Source organism: Oryx dammah, unplaced genomic scaffold (genome assembly GCF_014754425.2).
Source record: "Oryx dammah isolate SB20612 unplaced genomic scaffold, SCBI_Odam_1.1 HiC_scaffold_2, whole genome shotgun sequence".
Classification (NCBI taxonomy): domain Eukaryota; kingdom Metazoa; phylum Chordata; class Mammalia; order Artiodactyla; family Bovidae; genus Oryx; species Oryx dammah.
The window spans coordinates 38121177-38143064 of NW_024070186.1; the positions used below are offsets into that span (position 1 = coordinate 38121177).

Here is a 21888-nt window from a genome sequence, read left to right on the forward strand (position 1 = left end):
CCTACTTTCTCCACTTACATGATACGACCATAGACAAGTGACTTTTCTGTGACTCAGCTTCTTCATCTGTAAAGATTACAGAACCTACTTCATTGAGTTAACGTTTGACAATTCAATGAAACACTGAACTATCTGATTGATTCAGAGGACTTCGAGAATCTATAGTACTGAAAATTTATTCTGTTTTTAGGTTAAGGCCACAAAAGTGCGGTGAGAACACTGAGAAATGCTTCCGGAGGGTGATTTGGAATTCCAGGTGAAGAAAGTGCAGTTAAACTTTATGTTTCACACAAGCAATTCAGATGAATTATTCTAACTGGAGTGATCTGGGGTTTTTGTTTTGTAAGGTTCCCTAATCCTTGGCTTCTTTGGGAGTTTGTCCCTGGGATGCCACACTCTGCCGCTAAAGTCCCCCTCCAAATCCCCAGCTCACGGTCTCAGGCAGGTGCCCCGCGGGAGCCGGACCAGGACTAGAGCGGCCGCGGGAGGTGGACGCGGAGCCCAGCCCCTCCGTGGAAAGGCTGGGCGAGGACCGGGGTCCCGCAGTCCCGGGGCCGCCTCCCCGCGAGGATGCCGGCGGGCGCGGGGAGCGTGCGCGGCCACGTGACGGCCGCTATAAGAGCGCTCCGGGCGGACGCTCGTCTCCCGCCGCGCCTCCTCGCCGGCCGCGCTCGCTCCCCGCGCCCGGCGTCTCCGAGTCACGAACTTGCGGCTGCGGCGGCCGCCCGCGCCCCCGGCTGCACCATGACAGGTACGCGCCGCTCGCCGCTGCCGCAGCGCTTCTCCCCCCGCGCCCGGCCCTCCGCCCCGGGGGGAGCTCCCGGCAGGACGAAGACTGCCGCGAAGTTGCAGGCTGGCCGCAGCCGGGCGTGTGGCTTCCTGCGTCAGCCGCTGCCCCGCCGCCCCGGGGGCCCGAGCGGCCGTCCCGACCCGGAGCGCAGCCGAGGGGCCCCCGCCGGGCAGCGCCTGGGCCCTCCGCCGAAGCCCCCGTTCCTGCTTCCGTCTCCTTGCCCTTCCTCCTGCGCGCACCGTGAAGGGCGGGCGGAGCAGCTGCGGAGGGCTGCGTAGGGGCGGGGAGCCGGCTCCTCGGGGACGCCCGGCCCGAAGCCCGGAGCGCGGCGGGGTCGCGGGGCGCCGCCCCTACAGCCCGCCGGCTGGAACCTCTGGAAAGGGGCGGCCGCGAGGCGGGCACGCCGGCGGCCCCGGCCCGGCTCCTCGGCCGTCAGTCCCGGCGCTGGCCGCCTCGCCGAGCCTATTTTTAGGCCTTTGGGGCTGGGTTGCGGTAAGCACGAGCCCGGCGAGCGCCCCCGGGAAGCGGGACCCGCGCGGTGGAAAGGCGCCGGCCCACTTGTTGCAGGGTGCCCGGGCCACTCGGCGAGTCTGCCCCCCGAGGACCGCAGACCGTGCTGTTGAGTCTAATAGTGGGGTTATTACAGCCACTGAACTGCGGAAAGATTGCAGAAGTCACCCGGAGCTCGGCCATCTCTGGGAGGGTTTAGCCTCCTCCCCAGCTGTCATTGGTCTTTCCTTTGCTAGGTTTGCCTTGCAAACCTCAGTTCCTAAGGTTGTCCTGCCTCCCTCTTCCTTTGGGAAATCATCCATGTCCTTGCTTCCCGAAAGCCTTGAATCCTACTTACCTGTAAACTTTTCTCCTTGATCTCCCGGTGTGTGTATGTGTGCTAAGTGGCTTCAGGCATGTCCTACTCTTTGGGACCCCATAGAGTGTCGCCCCTCTTGTCCAGGGGTTCTCCAGGCAAGAATACTGGGGTGGGTTGCCATGCCTTCCTCCATAGTCCTGGAATCAGGACCATCTTTGAGTTGAAACATTATTCATCATGCCCCAGGTTAAGCGCCCTTGCGGTGGGCTGATTAAAATATTGCTATCTTATGACGGGTTGAAGAAAGGAGAACAGGCAGAGGTTGATGGATATGTCAAGGGATGGGGGCCCTGTTCCGAGCTTTCCTAGAGTGACTGGCTGAGAAGCAGATGACCCTGGGGGAGGGCGGGGTGCAAGTAGAAACTCTAGACCTTCTACTGCTTAACACAGAATCCAAGGCTATATGTGAAGGTTGCCCTCAAATCTGTGGCTGGGGAGTGTGCTGGCCCACTGGACAGCCTACAGTTTCCTCTTCTCACTGGAATTTGCCCTCAGGCACCACTGGAAAATGGGCAAAGTGAGGAAGAGGAAACCTAAGACAGAATCAGAGTGACTTTGTTACAGTGTCCCAACTGCCTACTTGGGCAACAGTGGCCCACGTGAACCCCAGCGGCACTGGATCCTTTGTGTTTGGATGCCCACCAACCTGTTTTAACGTTAAAATCCCTTTCGAGACGGAATGTGTCCCAGAATCATCCTGGGAAGGACTAAAGAAACCCTAAAGGCCTGGCTGGTGGCCTTGGGAGGGTTGGGCTTGTTCAGGAGGAAGAATAATTCACATATTTGCAACTAAGTGATTATTGGAGATTGACTTTTGAATGTGGGGGTGTGTGTGAGAGAGAGGGGATTCCCTGGTGGCCAGGTGGTAAAGAATCCACCTGCCAAGCAGGAGATGTGAGTTTGATCCCTGGGTCGGGACAGTCCCTGGAGGAGAAAATGGCAACCCACTCCAGTGTTCTTGCCTAAAAAATTATATGAACAGAGGAGCCTGGTGGGCTACAGTCCAGGGGGTCACAAAGAGTCAGATGGGACTGAGCAACTGAGAACAAGCATGAGTATGAAAGAGAGGGTTGAGGGGCCCCAGGGTACTGGGTAGGATGTAGTGCTTGCTTCTCCAAGGAAAAGGAGGCAGGTTTGCTAGAGCTTGTGAGGTGGTACCTAAATCCATTCAACGCTGATGGGCCACTATTCAGATGGAAGCATCAAGGAGGGAAGGCTTCTTGGGGGAAGTGATGTTTAAAAGAGACTCAGAGTGACTCTGGAGAGGTGGGTGGGTGACTGTGGAGTCTTTGCTCTAGGTTGAGGAAAGAGTTGAAAAAGCCTGAGGCTTGGCACATGTGAGCACCAGGATGAAGAATATGGCCTCTGCTTCAGATGCTGTCAGTTGAGGTTGTTGGCTAGATTTGTTCTTGACTGAGAATACTGTCTATGATAGCTTGTAGGACAAACAGAAAATGCACTTCTTGATCTCTTCTCTGCTACCTGGTAATTGCCCTCTGGGTGTTAAGCTACTGTGTAGTCTGAGAATTTAGCATGTCTGGACTTTAAATTAGATTTAATTTTTATAGCCTCTTGAAGGTTGCCAATGATCTCCTGCTAAAGAATGGTACTGAGACACTCTTAAAGTGGTCACTGGGTTCCCTCTCCCACCCCCCATCCTCCAAGAGGCTGTTCCTTTATTAATCGAGCAGGTTGATCACAGAGGAGTTGATTTTGCCCACTTATTGGTTGACCAGGGTCCTGGGGTCCTGTTTTCTAGTTAGAATGATGTAATGAATACCTTCTGTTTTCCTTGTTTTAAGATCAGGCCTTTGTGACACTGACCACAAATGATTCCTACGCCAAAGGAGCCCTGGTCCTGGGCTTGTCTCTGAAACAGCACAGGACGACCAGGAGGCTGGTCGTGCTCGTCACCCCACAGGTCTCGGACTCCATGAGGTGAGGACCTTGCTGTCAGGCTGTTGGTTGGGCTCTGACATCCCCTCCCGTTTCTGGCATCAGTGGACCTTAAGGCCAGACCCTTTCCAGAGGTTGAGTGCTGGTGGAGAACGATGAGAGCTGCTGAGTGAAGGATTCCTGGGTCTGAAACCTCGTCCTGGCTCTTGGGAGATGTTCCAACCATGCTCCATCTGGGAGGTGGAGTTCTGGCCCTTGTGCTTACTGATCCCAACCAGGAGTTGGGCTCTCTCATAGGCAGGTCCTCTCCGGGTGATCCAAGTGAGTGACTCAGTCCAGCCGTGTCCTCCTGCTTCACCTGCATACCTTTCCACCAAAGGGAGCAGGGGCTATTGTTCCTGTTTCCAGCCAAGCAAACCTCCCTTGCCTTTGAAAGAAAGTAGCAGTTTTCTCCCAGAGAAGGCAATGGCACCCAACTCCAGTACTCTTGCCTGGAAAATCCAATGAGTGGAGGAGCCTGATAGGCTGCAGTCCATGGGGTCGCGAAGAGTCGGACACGGCTGGGCGACTTCACTTTCACTTTTCACTTTGATGCATTGGAGAAGGAAATGGCAGCCCACTCCAGTGTTCTTGCCTGGAGAATCCCAGGGACAGGGGAGCCTGGTAGGCTGCCGTCTATGGGGTCACACAGAGTCCGACACGACTGAAGCGACTTAGCAGTAGCAGCAGTTTTCTCCACCACATCTGACATTAGTAACCTAATGATCTTTACTTAAAATTCAGTAGACTAGATATTTTCCAAAGGGCTTTCTGAATTAGGGGTTCTGCTAGGAGAGACCCTGAGGGGTACACACTGCTTGTTGATTGGGTTAGTTCATGTTACTTTTTTGGAATTAAATTTTGAAGTATCTGAATCAACTGCCTTGATCCTCATGCTAACTTATTTAAGAGTATCTTGCCACACTAGTACCTCTGTATTGCATTTATTTTTGCGTTCTTTTATCCCTTTTAGAAGTTGAAAATGCCCCTCTTGTGACTCTTTTCAAAAAATGTAAGCACATGCCAAGGACCCCCAAAAAAGAGGCATTATATATGCATACATATATCTCACACACTAACAATCTTGTTCCTAAAGGGTAATTTAGGAAAACCAAATTACCCCCAAACTGTCTCCTATGTATATGTCCTAATCTGTAATCACTTTAGTGAGGCTACTGTAAGAAAGTGGATGTAGTCTTGGAAACCAAGAAACCAAGCCCCCTTTCCTGTGATAAGTGGTACACCAACCATTTCTTTCAAAGAAATCAAGTTTACAGTGTGAACTGGAACATATTTTTGTACAGCTTTGGAGATTACTAGTACAATATCAGTTTTGTTCTCCATGCTTGATATTGTTATAAACTTTCAGTGATGATCTGTCTTTATCCTGTGTTTTTTCTTGTGCTGAGTTTAGTGTCTCACCTAAGAAGTACACCCCCACTTCTCTCACCTCTGGCTTGCTCTCTAAAGTAAGTCTTTAGTTAATTTTGGGCAGAGAGAAGTGTTGTACCTCACAAATCAAAGTGAGTCTCTCATGCCAGGGGTGCTAAGCATATAATAAATGCTGGTTATATTTGATGCAAAAGAATGGAAACCGAGTAATTGAGTCACTCAGCTTCTTTTATGACACACAGCCTCAGGCAGTTGTCAACCTCTTTAGCAAAAATTGTTAATTGTAGGCTTCAGTGCAGATATTGTATGCCTTAACTCAGCATCACTTGGAAATGTATTCAGTGGTCAGCAAGAATCAGTTCTAGTAAAATATTATCGTTAAAGACATCGGCTGTTGAAAAGATGTCTGACCAAACATTAGTTACATTTTTACAGGCTGTTTCACAATTTGCCTGGTAGTCAGTGGTACAATAAAACATACGGAACTTCTTCTATGATAGTGTTTAAGACAAGTAGTTCATCCTCACCATAAGTCTTAGCATTTTAGTGAAGTTAACTGCACATGCAAATTAGAAGTTTGTGCTGAAGTCAATTAGGACATACTTAAGAGACTGTAACATACCAAAGTAATAGATTGCTGTAGTTGTTGATAAGCTAATAAGAATGCAGTCTTATGTTATATGGGTCACTTGTTCTGAAGAGATGCTAAGAGCTGTTTTCTGGATTTTATTTTGACAGGAAAACTTTAGAGACAGTCTTTGATGAAGTCATTGTGGTAGATGTCCTGGACAGTGGTGATTCTGCACATCTAACCTTAATGAAGAGGCCTGAGTTGGGTGTCACGCTGACTAAACTCCACTGCTGGTCACTTACACAGTACTCAAAATGTGTATTCATGGATGCAGATACTCTGGTGAGTATGACTTTGATGGCTGGAGAGATGGATATAGTAACTGAAGCCAGTTAGGCATGTGAAGAATGCTGTCAGGGCTTGACAGTAAAGTTCAGATAAAACTGCTGCTGTGAAAAGTGTCAGGTGTTGAAGGAGAGTAGGACCAGTCTGCCTCACAGGTGTCATCTGAAGAGTTAAAGACCAGCAACAGATTGCATCTTGTTTGTTGGATAACTTAAGGAGAACTTAGGAGGGGTTATGCTATAGAAGAACAGTTCTGAAATGCTTTCCCTTCTCCCCAACCCCTTACCCTTGAATCAGGTCCTAGCCAATATTGATGATCTTTTTGAGAGAGAAGAATTGTCAGCGGCACCAGACCCAGGGTGGCCTGACTGCTTCAATTCTGGAGTCTTTGTTTATCAGCCTTCAGTCGAAACATACAATCAGCTGTTGCATCTTGCTTCCGAGCAAGGTAGCTTTGATGGTACGTATCTGTTTTCCTTGTATCAGATAAGCTGTGAATAACTTCTAGGGGCTGCTCCTCTCAGGGAGTTGCTACGTTTCCTTGTGTCTACAAGATAGTGATACATGCGATATGACAAGCATTTTAAGTCGTGTTGTTCTGGGAAATAGTGTGTTTTGTGTGTGTGTATGCATCTTTTTCCTATAGGTACCTAGGCTGTTTTACAGACTTGCCATTCATTGATGTTCCTGTGTCTAAATTGGAGTATGATTAAAGCAACCATGATTATTCAGGCATTCAAAAGACTACTAAACAAATGAAAGAGTTTAACAGCTGTCTTAAGCCTGAGTAAACTGAAGTGCAAGAAGAGGAGGACCCAGAATTGTCTCCGTGGAAATTTGAGGAATAAATTTAGGCTCTCATTCTCAGAACATAGGCTCTGTGAGTAATCTTTGTCTCCAAATTTTCACTGTCTCTAAGGCAGTGCATCAGACAGAGTGGTATCTGCAAAGCTAAAGCATAGAACCTTGGCAGTCACCATCCATTTTCCATTAGGTGTATGTGTATCTATCTATAGTTGTCAATATACGTTTATATAGAAAGGTTATGACTGTGATTTAGAGCCTCAGATCCTTTGGAGAATTTTGGTTAAATTAATTAGTTAGGTATACTTCTATTTTAGGCCAGTCTCTAAAATAATAAATAATAAGTCACTTTTGTTTTTAACAGCACAAACCACAAAACTAGCAGTTAGTATGCAAAAAGCAGCTTTTTTGAAAATAAATGTTGATGGATCCTTTGAATTAAGAAAAGACCCAGTTGTATCTAGGTAGAAAGATTTGTACAAGGAGACCCCCTCTCAGCAGTGACTCTCTGTCAGATACTTGACACTGTGGCAGAAGCTAGGGCCAGGAACATGGGAATAGGCCAGAGCCCTGAGCAGACCCCAGGCCCTACTTTCCACTCCAAGAGCAGGTATGAGATTTGGAGTGAGTAGATCTTTTGACACCAGCAGGAATGACCATCCTCAACTGACATAAAGTTCAGCCCTGGATGCAGATATGGGGGTTCATCTCCATTAACTAGTTGTAAAGTTAAAAATCACAATTTCAAATTTAAAGTTTTTGAATTAAAAGTACATCTAGAAGTTCATGGGATTGCTGAATATAAGAGATTGGAATTTAAAACATTTTTGTGTGTGTTAGTCACTCAGTCATGTCCAACTCTTTGTGACCCGAGGAACCTTAGCCTGCCAGGCTCCTCTGTCCGTGGAATTCTCCAAGCAAGAACACTGGAGTGGGTAGCCATTCCTTTTTCCAGAGGATCTTCCTGATCCAGGGATTGAACCCAGGTCTCCTGCATTGCAGACAGATTCTTTACCTTCCCCACCAGGGAAGCCCAAAACATTTTCAGTTACATATAAAATTGAAATTGGGTTTTTGTTGTTGCTGTTCACAGAAATTGAATTCTGTTTAGTCGTTTGAGGATTTGGAACAGCAGCTACTTGAAATGTCATTGAAAAGGAAGGAGAAATTTAAATCTCAGTCTTGTTTCACTATTTGATTAGTTTATATTCTATACCAGTAGTGCTAAACCTGGGGTGATTTGGCCCCACCCCCTGGGGACTTTTGGCAATGGAGACATTTTTAGTTGTCACAAGTGAATGGGGAGACAGGACTGTCATCTAGTGAGTAGAAGCCAGGGATGCAGCTAAACATCCTCCAACGCACGCCCCTACACCAAAGAATCATCCGGCTCAAGAGGTCAGTAGTGCCAAGGCTGAGAAATTCTGCTCAATGCCAAGTCATTATGTGCCCTTAAAACAGTGAGCAAAAGTATCTGAGCCATAAGAAGTGGCAGCCTCCAACAGGAAGTGCATTCTTACTTTAAGCAAGCTTAAGTGAGAAGTAATACGTTGAGTGCTCACTGTGGTTATGGCCAAATGTAACTTCTTCACTTCACTGACTTATTTTGTAGCTCCCACTATTTTCCTTTCATATAAGGAATGAAAGTTATATTGGCATTTGAGTTCAAAACATGTATTTCTCTTGCTCACACAAAAATAGTTACCTTTGCACAGAAGGAAGATAGAGTATTTTTAGCCAAAGTCCACTGTTTGTCTTAACCTTTGCATCAGATTGTGGCTTTCTTCACCTCCTCTCATTAAATTTAAAGGAAGTAGCATAATCCTGCCAGAAATTTCATATAAATTCTCAGATCTAGTAAGTGAGTCGCATGCTACAGTAGATCTAGCTGCCTAAAATGCACATGATTATAATTGCGTAAAGAGAATCCACTTTCTAATTCTGAAGAATCCTAGATTCTGTTGTTGCAACATGAAAGTTTGGATGCTAAACAGTGTGCCGAGATAAACTACTGGGTTACAATTTCAGAATAAAAAATGGTTTCATTAGCTGGTAGAAACCAACCTGGATCATGTATTTTTTCTGGAACCAAGAGGTACTAAAGGAATTGATGGTCCGTTGTTAAGAAGCAAGAACGTGTAAAGAGGGCTCAACTAGAAAGCACTTTCTGCTTTTTCAGCTAGAATCTGAAACCGCAGGAGATTCTCTCTGTGCCTGGGAGCACATTCATTATTCAGCAGCAGGGTTTCCAGGAGCTGGCCTTTCTGGAGGGTGCTCCATTTACTGGCTTGTTGGTGGCAAAGGATTGGAATTATTTCTGTGGCTCGTAGAAATACCTAGTTGAAAGAGTTGAAAATTCAACTATGTAGATAGGAGCTTGTGGTTATTCTTTTTTTAAATGTTATTTATTTATTTATATTTTTGACTGTGTTAGGCCTTCACTGCTGCATGGACTTCTTTCTAGTTGTGAAGAGAAGGGGCTGCTCTCTGGTTGTGGTGAGAGGACATCTCATTGCGGTGGATTGCAGTGGCTTTTCCTGTTACCGAGCACAGGCTCAGCAGTTGTGGTTCCTGGGCTCTAGAGCACAGGCTCAGCAGTTGTGGTTCCTGGGCTCTAGAGCACAGGCTCAGTAGTTGTGGTTCCTGGGCTTAGTTGAACCGAGGAACTGATGTCAAGCTCTCAATGCAGGCCCTGTCTTGTTTAGATGTCATGCCACAGGCTCTGAGATGAGCACTTTCAGGCATTTCCTTTCACCTTACCATACATTTTCTAATACCCACAGATATCTCCCCCCACCCCCAGCCCCCAGGTATACTGAACAGGGGTCTTTAGTCCCAACATTTTTAGACTGATACTAAAGAAAACCTGTTTGCAGATAACTATATCTCTCTCTGAATGTCTTGCAAGTTCTGCTTAATCTCCTCATACATTCAACAAAAATTGATGGGGCCTAATGTCCACTGACAAGCCACGCGGGCTGCTGATGGCTGAGTATTTGCAGCTGCTTCTGCAGCTCTTCTAATGTGAAAGAATGTGGCTGTCAAGGCTTCTAATCACCAGTCCTCTAATCACACTGCACCCGTGCCTCTGACCAAGAGGATATTCCTAATATGGTAAATCATGCTAGGGACCTTGACATCTCTTTTCTTCCCCAATGTCTATAGAGTGTTAGAAATTTCAAACTAGTGACTTCACACCTAATTCATGGCTGGCGTTTAATTTCCCACAATGAAGTGTCTAACTTCCTATGCTGTTAATATTTGTGGACTGTCTTGCACTTACTTCATAACCAACATTACATGTTTTATGAAGAGTTGTACTATAACTGTTGCAAAACACACATACAGTAACATTTTATAGACTCTGACAAGATAAGGTCAACTTCAGGACTTAACAGTGAGAAGGAAGAGAGGTGATGATTTCGTAGATACTAGTCAGCAGTTTTATCTCCACACATGAGAGTACAATAAGGCTGATTCACTTGACTCTTCATTTGATTAAATTAATCTGGATGCAAGTTGAGATTTTTATTTCCTTTCCTCCCATGACTCCAGAGTATCCTAAATTAAGGATGCCTATACAGTTGAAATGGTTGGATGGCATCACTGACTCTATGGACATTAGTTTGAGCAAGCTCCAGGAGTTGGTGATAGACAGGGAATCCTGGCGTGCCGCAGTCCATGGGGTCGCAAAGAGTTGGACACAACTGAGCGACTGAACTGAACTGATACAGTTGAAACGTTTAGTGCTTGACAGTTGCTAAATATTCAATTTCGTTCCCATGTTTTACCTTCAAAAACCTAAGTGAAAAATTAGAATTCATATTTTCCAATTTCAAGTATCCATCTTTTAAAAATGAAATTCATTAGTGTAATCTAAATACCCTAAACTTTTTTTGAAGTCATGAAATTTTGGTCTGTAGTTGAATTTTCAAAAAAAAATAGAACAGAGTAAATTGGTGTAGAATGTTAGGTATGGTTTTCCTTCAACAGAATCTAAAATCTGCCATGAGTTCATTAAACTGTGTGTTCCCTATGCTGATTTTAAGGGGTCGCTGAGACCCTTAAACTGAAATTTTTTTCTGTGCTTGGAAATGTAAACTGGGAGAATACAACGAAGTTTTTAAATAATTTTAAAAGAGTTGGTTCTAAATTCTAAATTTTAAAGTGTAAAATTGACCCCAGTGCTACCTTCTCTAACCTTTGCGATTAGTTTGGATTCAAGCTGTCCAAAAAAGGAGTGAAGGAGAGAGGTATTCCCAGATAGTACTTGTCTTGTTCAAACCAGAGATGCTCAGAAATTCAGATGTGCCTCACCTGGTCCCCTGACGTGAAAGGTTCCACTTTGACAGGTGCTCATGGTAGGCTTTCCCCAGTTGCCCACAGACTAGACTACTTGTGGCTATATAGGCCTTAAGCTGTGTTGTCAGTTGCTTTGAAAATTACTCTGTTCTCTTGTGTTTATATCATTCAGTAATTAAATTTTAATTGATAGTTTGGGTACTATCTTGAATAAAGATGAAAAGCAAAAGTCATATCATGTAGCAAAATAAATGAGTACATTTATTAAGAGCTATTTTTATCGCACTGTACCTACCCATGAGTGTTTTTTTTTTTAACTTAGCCATCTGTTTCTAGCCTCGTAACCAGCAGAGATCATGAACTCTTGAGAAATAGAGACGGAAGGAAGAACTAGTGTTCATGTGCACAGGCTCTTAGGGGGGGTCATTTTACTTCATTTATTCCTTAACAGTTTTGTGAAGTAGTCATTTATTTATTCATTAATATATTAGTTCAGTAGATATTTATTGAAGGCCTGCTATATGGCTGTGCTGGGCACTGGCATGGATACAGTTTGGACAGCCGCTTGCCAGACAGTCTGGCAAGGTCTGAAGCAGACAGTCTTTCTTGAAGCTGTGGCTGGGTTGTGTGAGTGTAGTTTTATGCCTTCTTTTCCAATGGGTCATCACATGCTGCACCATTCATGAAAATATATCCTGGGAATGGTACAGGATGGAGGAAAATATTATACTGACTTTATTACAGATTAATTACTTAAAATTCATTGCCCTGACTGGAGAAAGCAGTTGATATATTCCTCATTTTAGAAATGAGGGCACTTAAGTCTTCTATCTCTGCAGCTACTGTTTTTCCCCTCTAAACTGTAATGTCTAGAAATATTTTGTCTTTTGATTGTTAAAACAGTGGATGTGTTTTATTTTATTAATGAGATATGGTTGATTTATAATATATGTAAGTTTCGGGTGTAAGACATAGTGATTCACCATTTTTAAAGGTTACACTCCTCTCATAGTTATTACAAAATATTGGCCATATTCCTTGTGCTGGACAGTCTATCCATGTAGCTTATTTTATACATAGTAGTCGATACCTCTTAACCCCCTGACCCCTATCTTGTCTCCACTTCACTTTCCCCACTGGCAACCCTTAGTTTGTCTTCTGTGTCTATAAGTTACTTTGTCTTTTTTAATCAGCAGCACAGTTGATAGTCTCAAATTGTTTTATGGGTTTAGAAGTATTTTTGCAAATGATTAATTTTGTCTTGGTTTCTGTAATTCATTCCTATAGTATTGAAAAAAAATCATTTGAGCTCCTCATCTGGGGAAAATACTAAGTTTAAGGGCTAGGAATCGATAAGTAAATAATACAGGTTTTTTTTGAACCCTACCTGTATAAAGCTTGTACACTGTATATTTTATGAGACCTTACATTTAACACCTAATTACACAATTAATTATGTAATCATGAATCTGATAAATTCAGAGTGCTAAAAGAATCTAGACTTAGGAGGAGCTGCCTTAAATTGAGAAAGTGAAATTTAAACCACAAATAAGTGTTCCCTTGCACCTATGTAATTATTTAATAGCTTGATTATTTAAAATATTTTTTAAAGTGAGAAAAGCTGAACATGAAATGGTAAAATAAATCAATCGTTCTTGGTTTAAATGGATTGAGGCCAGCGAGATGCAGTGATGCTAAGACCAAGGCTCAAAGTACCTGGATTCCCATGAGCCACCTGAGTTAATCCGATGATCCTTAGTAAACCTGATGGAAATATCCCCAAGAGCTGGAATACTCACAAATAGTAACTTAGTATCTTTGGCATGCTCTCTGTAGACAAGAGTGATAACACCTGCTGAGCATGTTATAGGAATTCAGTGTTAAGGACTGAGTCACGTTTTCATTTCAGCATTTGTCTGTCTCTCGCTTATGTTGTTCAGTCATTAAGTCGTGTCCAACTCTTTGCGACCCCGTAGACTGTTGCCTGCCAGGCTCCTCTGTCCATGAGATTTTCCAGGCAAGAATACTGGAGTGGGTTGCCATTTCCTTCTCCAGGGAATCTTCCTGACCCAGGGATCAAACCTGCATCTCATGTGGATTCTTTACCACTGAGCCACCTGGGGAGCCCATCCCTCTCCTATAATATTAATGATATTTTGCTTTAAATTGTTTGCTTGGTTTATGCTCTTCTATTCCCTGATTAGGCTGAAAACCATTTGAAAGCTGGAGCTGATTTTAGTCATCATCCTATAGTACCTATATGTAATTTATATAACCTCAGACATTTTCTATAGAAATGACATTTCTGAGAGTGACATTCTCTAATATAATAAAATTTAATAAGGGTCATTCTCTAAAAGATCCTGCTGCTGCTGCTGCTGCTAAGTCGCTTCAGTCATGTCCAACTCTGTGCGACCCCAGAGATGGCATCCCACCAGGCTCCCTGGTCCCTGGGATTCTCCAGGCAAGAACACTGGAGTGGGTTGCCATTTCCTTGTCCAATGCAAGAAAGTGAAAAGTGAAAGTGAAGTCGTGTCTGACTCTTCGAAACCTCATGAACTGCAGCCTACCAGGCTCCTCCATCCATGTGATTTTCCCGGCAAGAGTACTGGAGTGGGCTAAAAGACCCTAGACCAGTGCTTCTCAGATTTTAATATGCAAACAAAGCATCTAAGGATTCAAATGAGCATTCTGATTCTGTGGGTCTGGTGGGATTGGGAACTTACTATTCCATAGTTCTGTCAAACTCTCAGGTGGTGCCCCTACTTCTGGATCCTTGTGTTGAGCAACATGGTTCTAGGGTAACACTTCCTTGGGGCTGAGAAATTCAGGTTCAGGTTTAAACCAAAATTCATCCCCCTACTCTGCCCTGCTATTCTTAGTAGGCAAGCCAGCTGCCAACAAACCATGGGAAAGCACACAAAATACTTAAGCATTGAATAGTGCACACATTAGAAAACATAACAGCGTGCAATTCCATTTCTGTCTCATAAAATAATGGACACAGTTTCTGATAAGTGCTGTGATATGTTCATGTTTATCAGGTTCCTGACTCTGGTCAAAAGACCTGGAAATACTGAGTGGTTGTAACGTTATCACTAGCACTTGGCCAGCCTGGGGGAAGGAAGATACAGAATTCTGATGTTTGCTTTTGTTGCAGAACAGGTGCCATGCGTCTCTCGTTCCATTTCCTTTCTGTCTGTCTCCCACCTGTGTCACCACACCCACGCTTGCTGGATCACAGCTGCTGGCATGTCTGCTAATCATGCTTGCTGGTTCTGAGCTGATTGAGATGAACAGTGTCTTAACCTGTCAAAGTAAATAAAGTTGCGTCTGGAAGCCTGACTAGAATGTACTAGACAAAGTCCTGGGGTTTTCGTTGGGAAGATTCAGCAGCCTTCATTACATCCTTGTATGTCTTGTAGCACAGACCTGCTTAGATTTTCTTTCTGCTTTAAAATGTGCTCGAGTTTAGGGACTTCCAATGAAAGGATATTGATAGCACCACACACAGATTTTTCTAGTGAAACTAAAACGTAGTTTTGCATGATCCTTGAGATGTACAATTGTATATTTGGGAGAAGATGGATAGATTGCTGAATTAAAAAATTATATAAGAAGCCATAGAGTTCTAGGTGGTATTTAATTCTATTTTTAATCCACCACTTTTGACTAAAGGGTCATCCTTCATAGTTCATAATGACATCAGTGGCCATGGAAGTTTCATGGTCGGCATGTTCTGTGCCCTGAGAGGTAGGGTCCTCGTGAGGGTATAAGGACTAACCAGTTGACTGCGTACCATTGATTCACACGTCTGCTGCCCTGTCTCTTCCACTTCTTACTTGTTTCCTGTTCTAGCAGTGCTTCTCAGCCCTGCCATGGCACACAGCTGGGGGACTGATGGTGTTTGGAGGGTACCTGAGAGTGAGCGGAAGCGGCCTTTTGTGGCTGGAGGCAGCTGGCCAGGGGCTCTGAGGGATCAACAGAACTCTTGACTCCTGTTTCCCAGGCTCACCCTGTCAGACTGGGGAGTCCTGCTTTATGCTTAACTCTCCTGACCTTTGTGGAATCGGATTTCTTGTCTACATTACAGTGTCATCAGTAGTCATTTTAAGTGGAATTGCTTAATTTTAAAAGAAAAGTCTTTAAATGTGGCAGGAAAAAGCAAGTAGTAGAAAAAGATATGTAGTATGATGCCTAGTTTTATAAAGTTCAAAAACAAGTGCAAATGCATAGATTGTCTGGAGATACACACACATGTGCTAAAGGAAATCAAGATAATTACAAACAAATTTCATAATAAATAGTTCCTTCTGAGGTCAGGGGCAGTGAAATTGGGTAAGGGAACCCCCACAGATAATTTAAACAGTGTTGGTAATGTATGAGTTTTTCAGTTGGATATTTGGTATATTTAGTGTTGTTGTATGCTTTATAACGTACACATATTTTTTTCTTTTGATAATATATTTCATACTGAAAATAAATAAGTGAAAATGGAAAGAAAAGGTCTTGGCACAATTCTCATTCTTTCCCCAATTGTATTATTAATATGTTAGAATTACCAAAATAACTTAACAATATTAAGGAAAAGTTGGAGTGAGGGAACATCGGTAACACCAATCCCCTCACACTACTACTGTTGTTGAATTTATTATCTTCTGGTAGCAGTGTGTATGTTCTTGGGGCTTCCTCAGTGGTAAAGAATCTGCCTGCCAATACAAGAGACCCAGGAGATGAGGGTTCGATCCCTGGGTTGGGAAAATCCCCCAGAAAAGGAAATGGCAACCCACTCCAGTATTCTTGCCTAGAGAATTCCACAGACAGAGGAGTCCTACAGTCCACGGGGTCACAGAGAGTCATACACAACTGAGCACACACACACACACGTGTTCTTAGTTATAATGTGTCATTGTATATTTTTATATTACACAGTATATTGATGGTCTTTATAATCACTTGTTTTAATGGCTGAATAATGTTCAAGGAGTGGTTAGTATCACAGTATACTAACCACTCTTCTATGGTGGAATATTCAAGTTGTTTCAGCTTTTCTGCCATTAATGTCCTTCTTCATGGTTCTTTTGTTCATTCTACAAATAACTTACCCATGTGTAAGGCATTCTGCTAGCTGTTGAATTACAATGATAAGCAGAAAGAGCCATAATCTCTGTTCTTGTGGAATCTAGAATCTAATGACTAACAGTTCTTGATGGCATTTTGCATTTTAGCCACATTAATCTTTGAACTTTAAAAAAACTTTTTTGAGTGAATTGTAGATTTACATGCAGCTTAAAAAAATGTATAGAGAGACCCCAATATACACTTCATTCACGCTGTTTCCCCCAATGGTAACATCTTACATAATTGTAATTCTGCAACAGGAATTGATGCATTGACACAGTCCACCAACCTTGATTCTCTGTTGAGCTACTTGTCCCTTAAGTAATGGGGGCCTATCAGAACTTTCTGATACAGAGAGATTGCTCCATGTGAGGTCACTCCAGGCAGTTGCTCAATGATGCCTTTGATCCATAGAGTTGATCGAAGGCATTTGGAAAGGATGGGACACACAGAGGATAGCTAAGGTACATTTGGACTTTAAGCCTAATGCCTTGATCTTACTACTGAGCTCTGAATATTAAATACATCTCCAGATCTTTAAAGTCCTTTTCAGAACCAAGAAAAATCAAATAATAATGACAGCCAATTTGGGTATGTTTAGAAAGGAAACTAGGTCTTAGTGCAAAGTGAACCAGGGAGGGAAGTAACTGTGTGGTTTACCAGCCTTGCACTTTGAAAGAGCAGGATTCTCCTTGCCTGTCACTCTCCTTCCCTCCTAAGCACAGATACACACACCTGCACACACCTCTGCACACCTGCACACCTGAGCTGCTGTTCTGATTCGTGGGAGACTCTGGTTCTGGGTGTTTCTTAGGCTCATGAGCCTAAGGTGAGACACACATGGGCTGTGTGGTTGAATGTGTTTTGAAGTGGCTTAGTGACTGGTTACTTGTGTGTTTGTGATTTAGGTCTTGTTCGTAGCTGTTGAGATTTTTATTGTTTTCTTTCTTTTAAATAAGTGGCATGGGCCTCACTATCTAAGGAAATTGTGAGGTCCAGGAACCCCCAGGGTCTGAGCAATCATTGTGCTAAGTGTTTGTGGCTGCTGTTGACGTTAGCCCAGTGAGGACTGACCTGCCTGGAGGTGTGGTTGGTGGCGGAAGGGCACACCAGGGTGACATGGCCTGCTGTCCATCAGCCTTCCATCAATGCTGGAGGCTTCAGAAGCAATTCTATTATCCCAGTTTGCTCTCTTTTGCTTTTGACTTTTTCTGTACCATTTGTCTTTCTTTAAAAAAAGTTTGCTATCTGACCTTTAAAAATATTGTTATTTATTTGTTCATTTGTTTATTTTTGGCTGTGCTGCATCCTTTTGCTGTGTGGGCTACTCTCCCGTTGTGATGTGTGGGCTTCTCATTGTGGTGGCTTCTCTTGTTGCAGGGCATGGGCTCTGGGGTGTTCAGACTTCAGTAGTTGTGGCTTCCAGATTCTATAGCACAGGCTTAGTAGTTGCACGAGCTTAGTTACTCCCCAGCATATGGGATCTTCCTGGATCAGGGTTGGAACCCGTGTCCCCAGCATTGGCAGGTGGATTTTTTTTTTGTTTAATCACTGAGCCACCAGGGAAACCCTGTCCCATTGCTCTTTAACCTAAAGTCTAAAATCTTTAACCGAGAACAGTCTAAAGTCCAAGCCTGGGGTGGTCTAGTTGTTGCCTACCTCTTGGAGACCCACCTGGTGCCAGGTGGCCCCCGCCCTCCTCTGCAGTCCACTTACCCAGGCCGCCTTCCAGGTCGTCTTCCCATAGCTGCACGTTTTGCCCTCCTCGGGTCTGTGGTGCTGTGTGTTCTGCCTGGAATGCCATCTGCCCACCTTCTCTCCAGCAGCAGTTGTCAGCCCACCTGTGCATCCCTCGTACACCTGTGTTTTTAGGCGGTTCTGGCTTGCATACAGCCTCCGCATGGAGGCCTTCGCAGCCTGTCAGCCCAAGTCTCAAGCCACTGCCACTTGCCTCATAGCACTCAGAACTTTCCTCACTGCCCTCATCCCCATTTGTGATGGTGTGGATTCTTGATTTGCTGATAGTGGTGCTTCCCACCCTACCCAGACTGTCCTAGAGATGATGGCCCTGTCTCTGCTTACAGTTGATTCTCTAGTGCCTGGGGTGGTGTCTGGCACATAGTAGCTTCTCAGTCAATATTTGCTCAATTAATGAATTAGCTCAGGGAGATGACTACCCTCTAAAATGTACTTCGGGAGACTGACATAGAATTTATTATTTTAAAAATGGAATTAGTGGGAATTTCCTGGCAGTCCAGGGGTTAGGACTCTCGGCTCTCACTTCTGAGGGCCTGGGTTCAATCCCTGGTCAGCGAACTAAAATCCCACCAGCCTTGAGGCACAGCCAAAAAAAAAAATAGAATTAGTACCTATTTGTAAAGGTCCAGTTATACATTCCTGTAAAATTATTGACCTGTCCTTGAAGTCCGTGACTGTAATTTGTTTGTTTCTTTCAGGCGGGGACCAGGGTTTACTGAACACGTTTTTTAGCAGCTGGGCAACAACAGATATCAGAAAACACCTGCCATTTATTTATAACCTAAGCAGCATTTCTATATACTCCTACCTCCCAGCATTTAAAGCGTAAGTGCAAAGGGTTTAACTGTGGTGTGGGATGGTGAGGGCACGGGGTGCGGTTCAGATTTGGGGAGGGGGGGTGCCTCAGGGTCATTCTTGGGCAAAAACAGGTGGAGACTTTGAGGAAAGTCCTTTCTCTCATAAGAAACTTGGCTGTGATGGGGAGGGGCCTTGCTGGTATTCATCACTTTATGTTTGGAGGAACCCAGAGGGCACTTTGCTGTCTGTGGGAAAAGGTTCCCATTGGTTCCTGGGATGCCAGGGCCTCTGATGAATCATCTCTCTGTCATGGTCAAGAACACTTCTGCCTTGTACAAGCTGTTGAGCCTCAGCTCTCTAAAATGAGTGTGTGAACAGCTCCCTCCGTGGTTGTGGTGGGGATGACATAAGATGTGTGGTGTCCTGGTCGAGGGCAGGGCCTGTGGAGCTGGCCTCCCTCACTTCCCATCCTGGAGAAGCCACTTCCTGGATGGTTACTAGTTACTGAACTCACAGCTTAGTAGGAGTTGGGCTTGTTACTGAACACTCATCCTCGGTGTCCTCCAAAGATTATTGTGAGCACTGAGGGAGGTGGCTCGGTCAGTCAAGAGTCTGCCTGCAATGCAGGAGACCAGGGTTTGATCCCTGGGCTGGGAGGATTCCCTGGAGAAGGAAATGGCAACCTACTACAGTATTCTTTGCCTGGGAAGTCCCATGGACAGAGGAGCATGGAAGGCTGCACAGCCCATGGGGTCACAAAGAGTCAGACATGGCTGAGCCACTAAACCTGCCTAAGGGAAGGCAATCATGTGAAGAGCTAAAGGAGGCTGGCCTCCCTTTGTTGCTGTGGTTCAGTCACCAAGTCGTGTCTGACTCTTTGTGACCTCATGGACTGCAGCACACCAGAGTTCCCTATCCCTCATCAACTCCAAGAGTTTGCCCAATTCCATGTCCAGTAAATCAGTGATACCATCCAACCATCTCATCCTCTGTCAACCCTTCTCCTCCTGCCCTCAATCTTTCCCGGCAGGGTCTTTTCTAATGCATCAGTTCTCTGCATCAGGTGTAGCCAAGGTACTGGAGTTTCAGCTTCAGCATCAGTCCTTCCAATGAATATTCAGGACTGATCTCCTTTAGGATGGACTAGTTGGATCTCCTTGCAGTCCAAGGGACCCTCGAGTCTTGTCCAACACCACAGTTCAAAAGCATCGGTTCTTCGGCCTCCCATAGCATTTAGTAATAGCGGGTGATTTGTCCTCTATCTGGGAGGTGGTCTAGCAATGCAGGTGATCTCTCAGCCTGAGGAGCAGCATGTGTGTTCTCTTTCTGCCATTTCCCTGCAGTGTGGGGAAGGCTCTTGGCTTCAGTCCACCATATGTAAAAGGAGGAGGGAAGTAATAACCTCCCTGGTCAGGCTGTTGGGATAAAGCAGTTCATATACATAAAGTGCTCAGTGGACATTTGCTGTTTTTGCAGTGTGCTCATTTCACCCTGTTCCCTGTGTGTTTCTAATTCAGCAGCTAATACAGCCCAGTTAACAGTGCTTGTCTCCCAGTGAGGGCCTGGGGCCTGTCCTTTAGCCTCTGACTCATTCGTGTGCAACCAAGATGATGATTCAGGCTTCCTGAGCAGAGGCCAAGCTGTCAGGTTGATCCTGAGACATAGCCATGAGCAGCGACACTCTGCAGAGTTGGGCTAGGCTCGTGATCTCTACATCCCGCGTGGGCATTCCTGAGTGAGCAGAAAACAAAGGGTCTTTCACTCCTTGTGTTTCATTATCCAAAGTCCCCTCTAGATATCTCGCCCCTAGGTATTGAGCATGCCTGGCTTTTTGAGGCAGAAATGTTTCCTTTTGTGTTCTTTTCTGGGTAAACTCTGTCAATGTTAGTTAGCCAGCTAAAGATTACAAGTATTTTGTGTTCTTTCCTCCCTAACTGTTCTCTTGGAGTGTGTGTCTCTGACATATTGCAGCCTCTTCCTTTCTAGAACAAAACAGACAGCCTCTCAAACATACCAACTGTGGTCTGAGTAAAGCAAACAGAACACAATTCACTGTCAAGGGATGAAAAACAGCAGATGCATTATCTTTGCCTCTAGTCGTTGGCCTTGAGAGGTACAAACCTGTCTTGCCTGGAAGTGTGGACTTGATTTTCTCTAGTTTTGCTTTTAGTTCCAGATATACAGCAAAGTGATTATTTTTTTCGGATTATATTCCAATAAAGGTTATTACAAGATATTGAGTATAAGTCCCTGTGCTTTACACTATATCCTTGTTGATCTTTTTGATATATAGCAGTTTGTATCTGTTCATTGTAAATTCCTAACTTGCTCCTTCCCCTCCCTTTTCCCCTTTGGTAACCATAAGTTTGTTTACTATGTCTGTGAGTCTGTTTCTGTTTTGGATATAAATTCACTTGTATTATTTTTAGATTCTATATATGAGTGATAACATAGAATATCTGTTTTTGTCTGACTTACTTCACTAAGTATAATATTTTCTCTGTGCCTGATTCTTTATAACCCTTGCTGCCTCATAACTAAAAGTGTTCCTACGAACCACGGGCACTTTGTGGTTGTTCAGTCACTCAGTCATGTCCGACTCTGCAGCCCCATGGGCTGCAGCACACTGGGCTTCCCTATCCTTCATTGTCTCTCAGAGTTTGCTAAAACGCATGTCCACTGAGTCAGTAATGCCATCCAACCCTCTCCTCCTCTGTCGTCCCCTTCTCCTCTTGCCTTCTAACTTTCCCAGCATCAGGGTCTTTTCCAGTGAGCTGGCTCTTCGAATCAGGTGGCCAAAGTATTAGAGCTTCAGCTTCAGCATCAGTCCTTCCAATGAGTATTCAGGGTTGATTTTCTTTAGGAGTGACTGGTTTGATCTTGCTGTCCAAGGGGCTCTCAAGAGTCTTCTTCAGCACTACAGTTTGAAAGCCCTCTAGAGCTGAATTGCTCTATAAGAGGGCAGTTGCTTAATTTAATTGACTAGCTTCAGCTGAGCAAGCAAAGGTGAGTGCAAAAGAGAAAGAATCATTAGTGGTGTGAGCAGTTCTGTGCCCCTTTCCACTCAAGTCTGCTCATCAAGCTTGTATCCTGAGATGACTGTACTGGGGAAACATGAATTTGACATCCTCCCAATTGGACTCGGTTCCCATATCATGTTGATGCAGAGTTTAAAGCTTCAGATTTTTCATGTAACATGGCCTT

At 44.5% G+C, this 21888-nt stretch overlaps 1 protein-coding gene across 1 annotated transcript in view; it reads left to right on the forward strand.

Annotated features, from left to right (window-relative positions):
• Positions 1-606: 606 nt before the first annotated feature.
• Positions 607-21888, forward strand: part of GYG1 (glycogenin 1) — a 38239-nt gene continuing 16957 nt past the window's right edge. The window contains exons 1-5 of the mRNA XM_040234459.1: positions 607-751; positions 3461-3596; positions 5724-5898; positions 6199-6361; positions 18585-18711. Of these exons, the coding sequence (XP_040090393.1) occupies positions 745-751; positions 3461-3596; positions 5724-5898; positions 6199-6361; positions 18585-18711 (608 nt within the window). The 5' untranslated portion in view covers positions 607-744. The remainder of the gene's footprint in view (positions 752-3460; positions 3597-5723; positions 5899-6198; positions 6362-18584; positions 18712-21888) is intronic.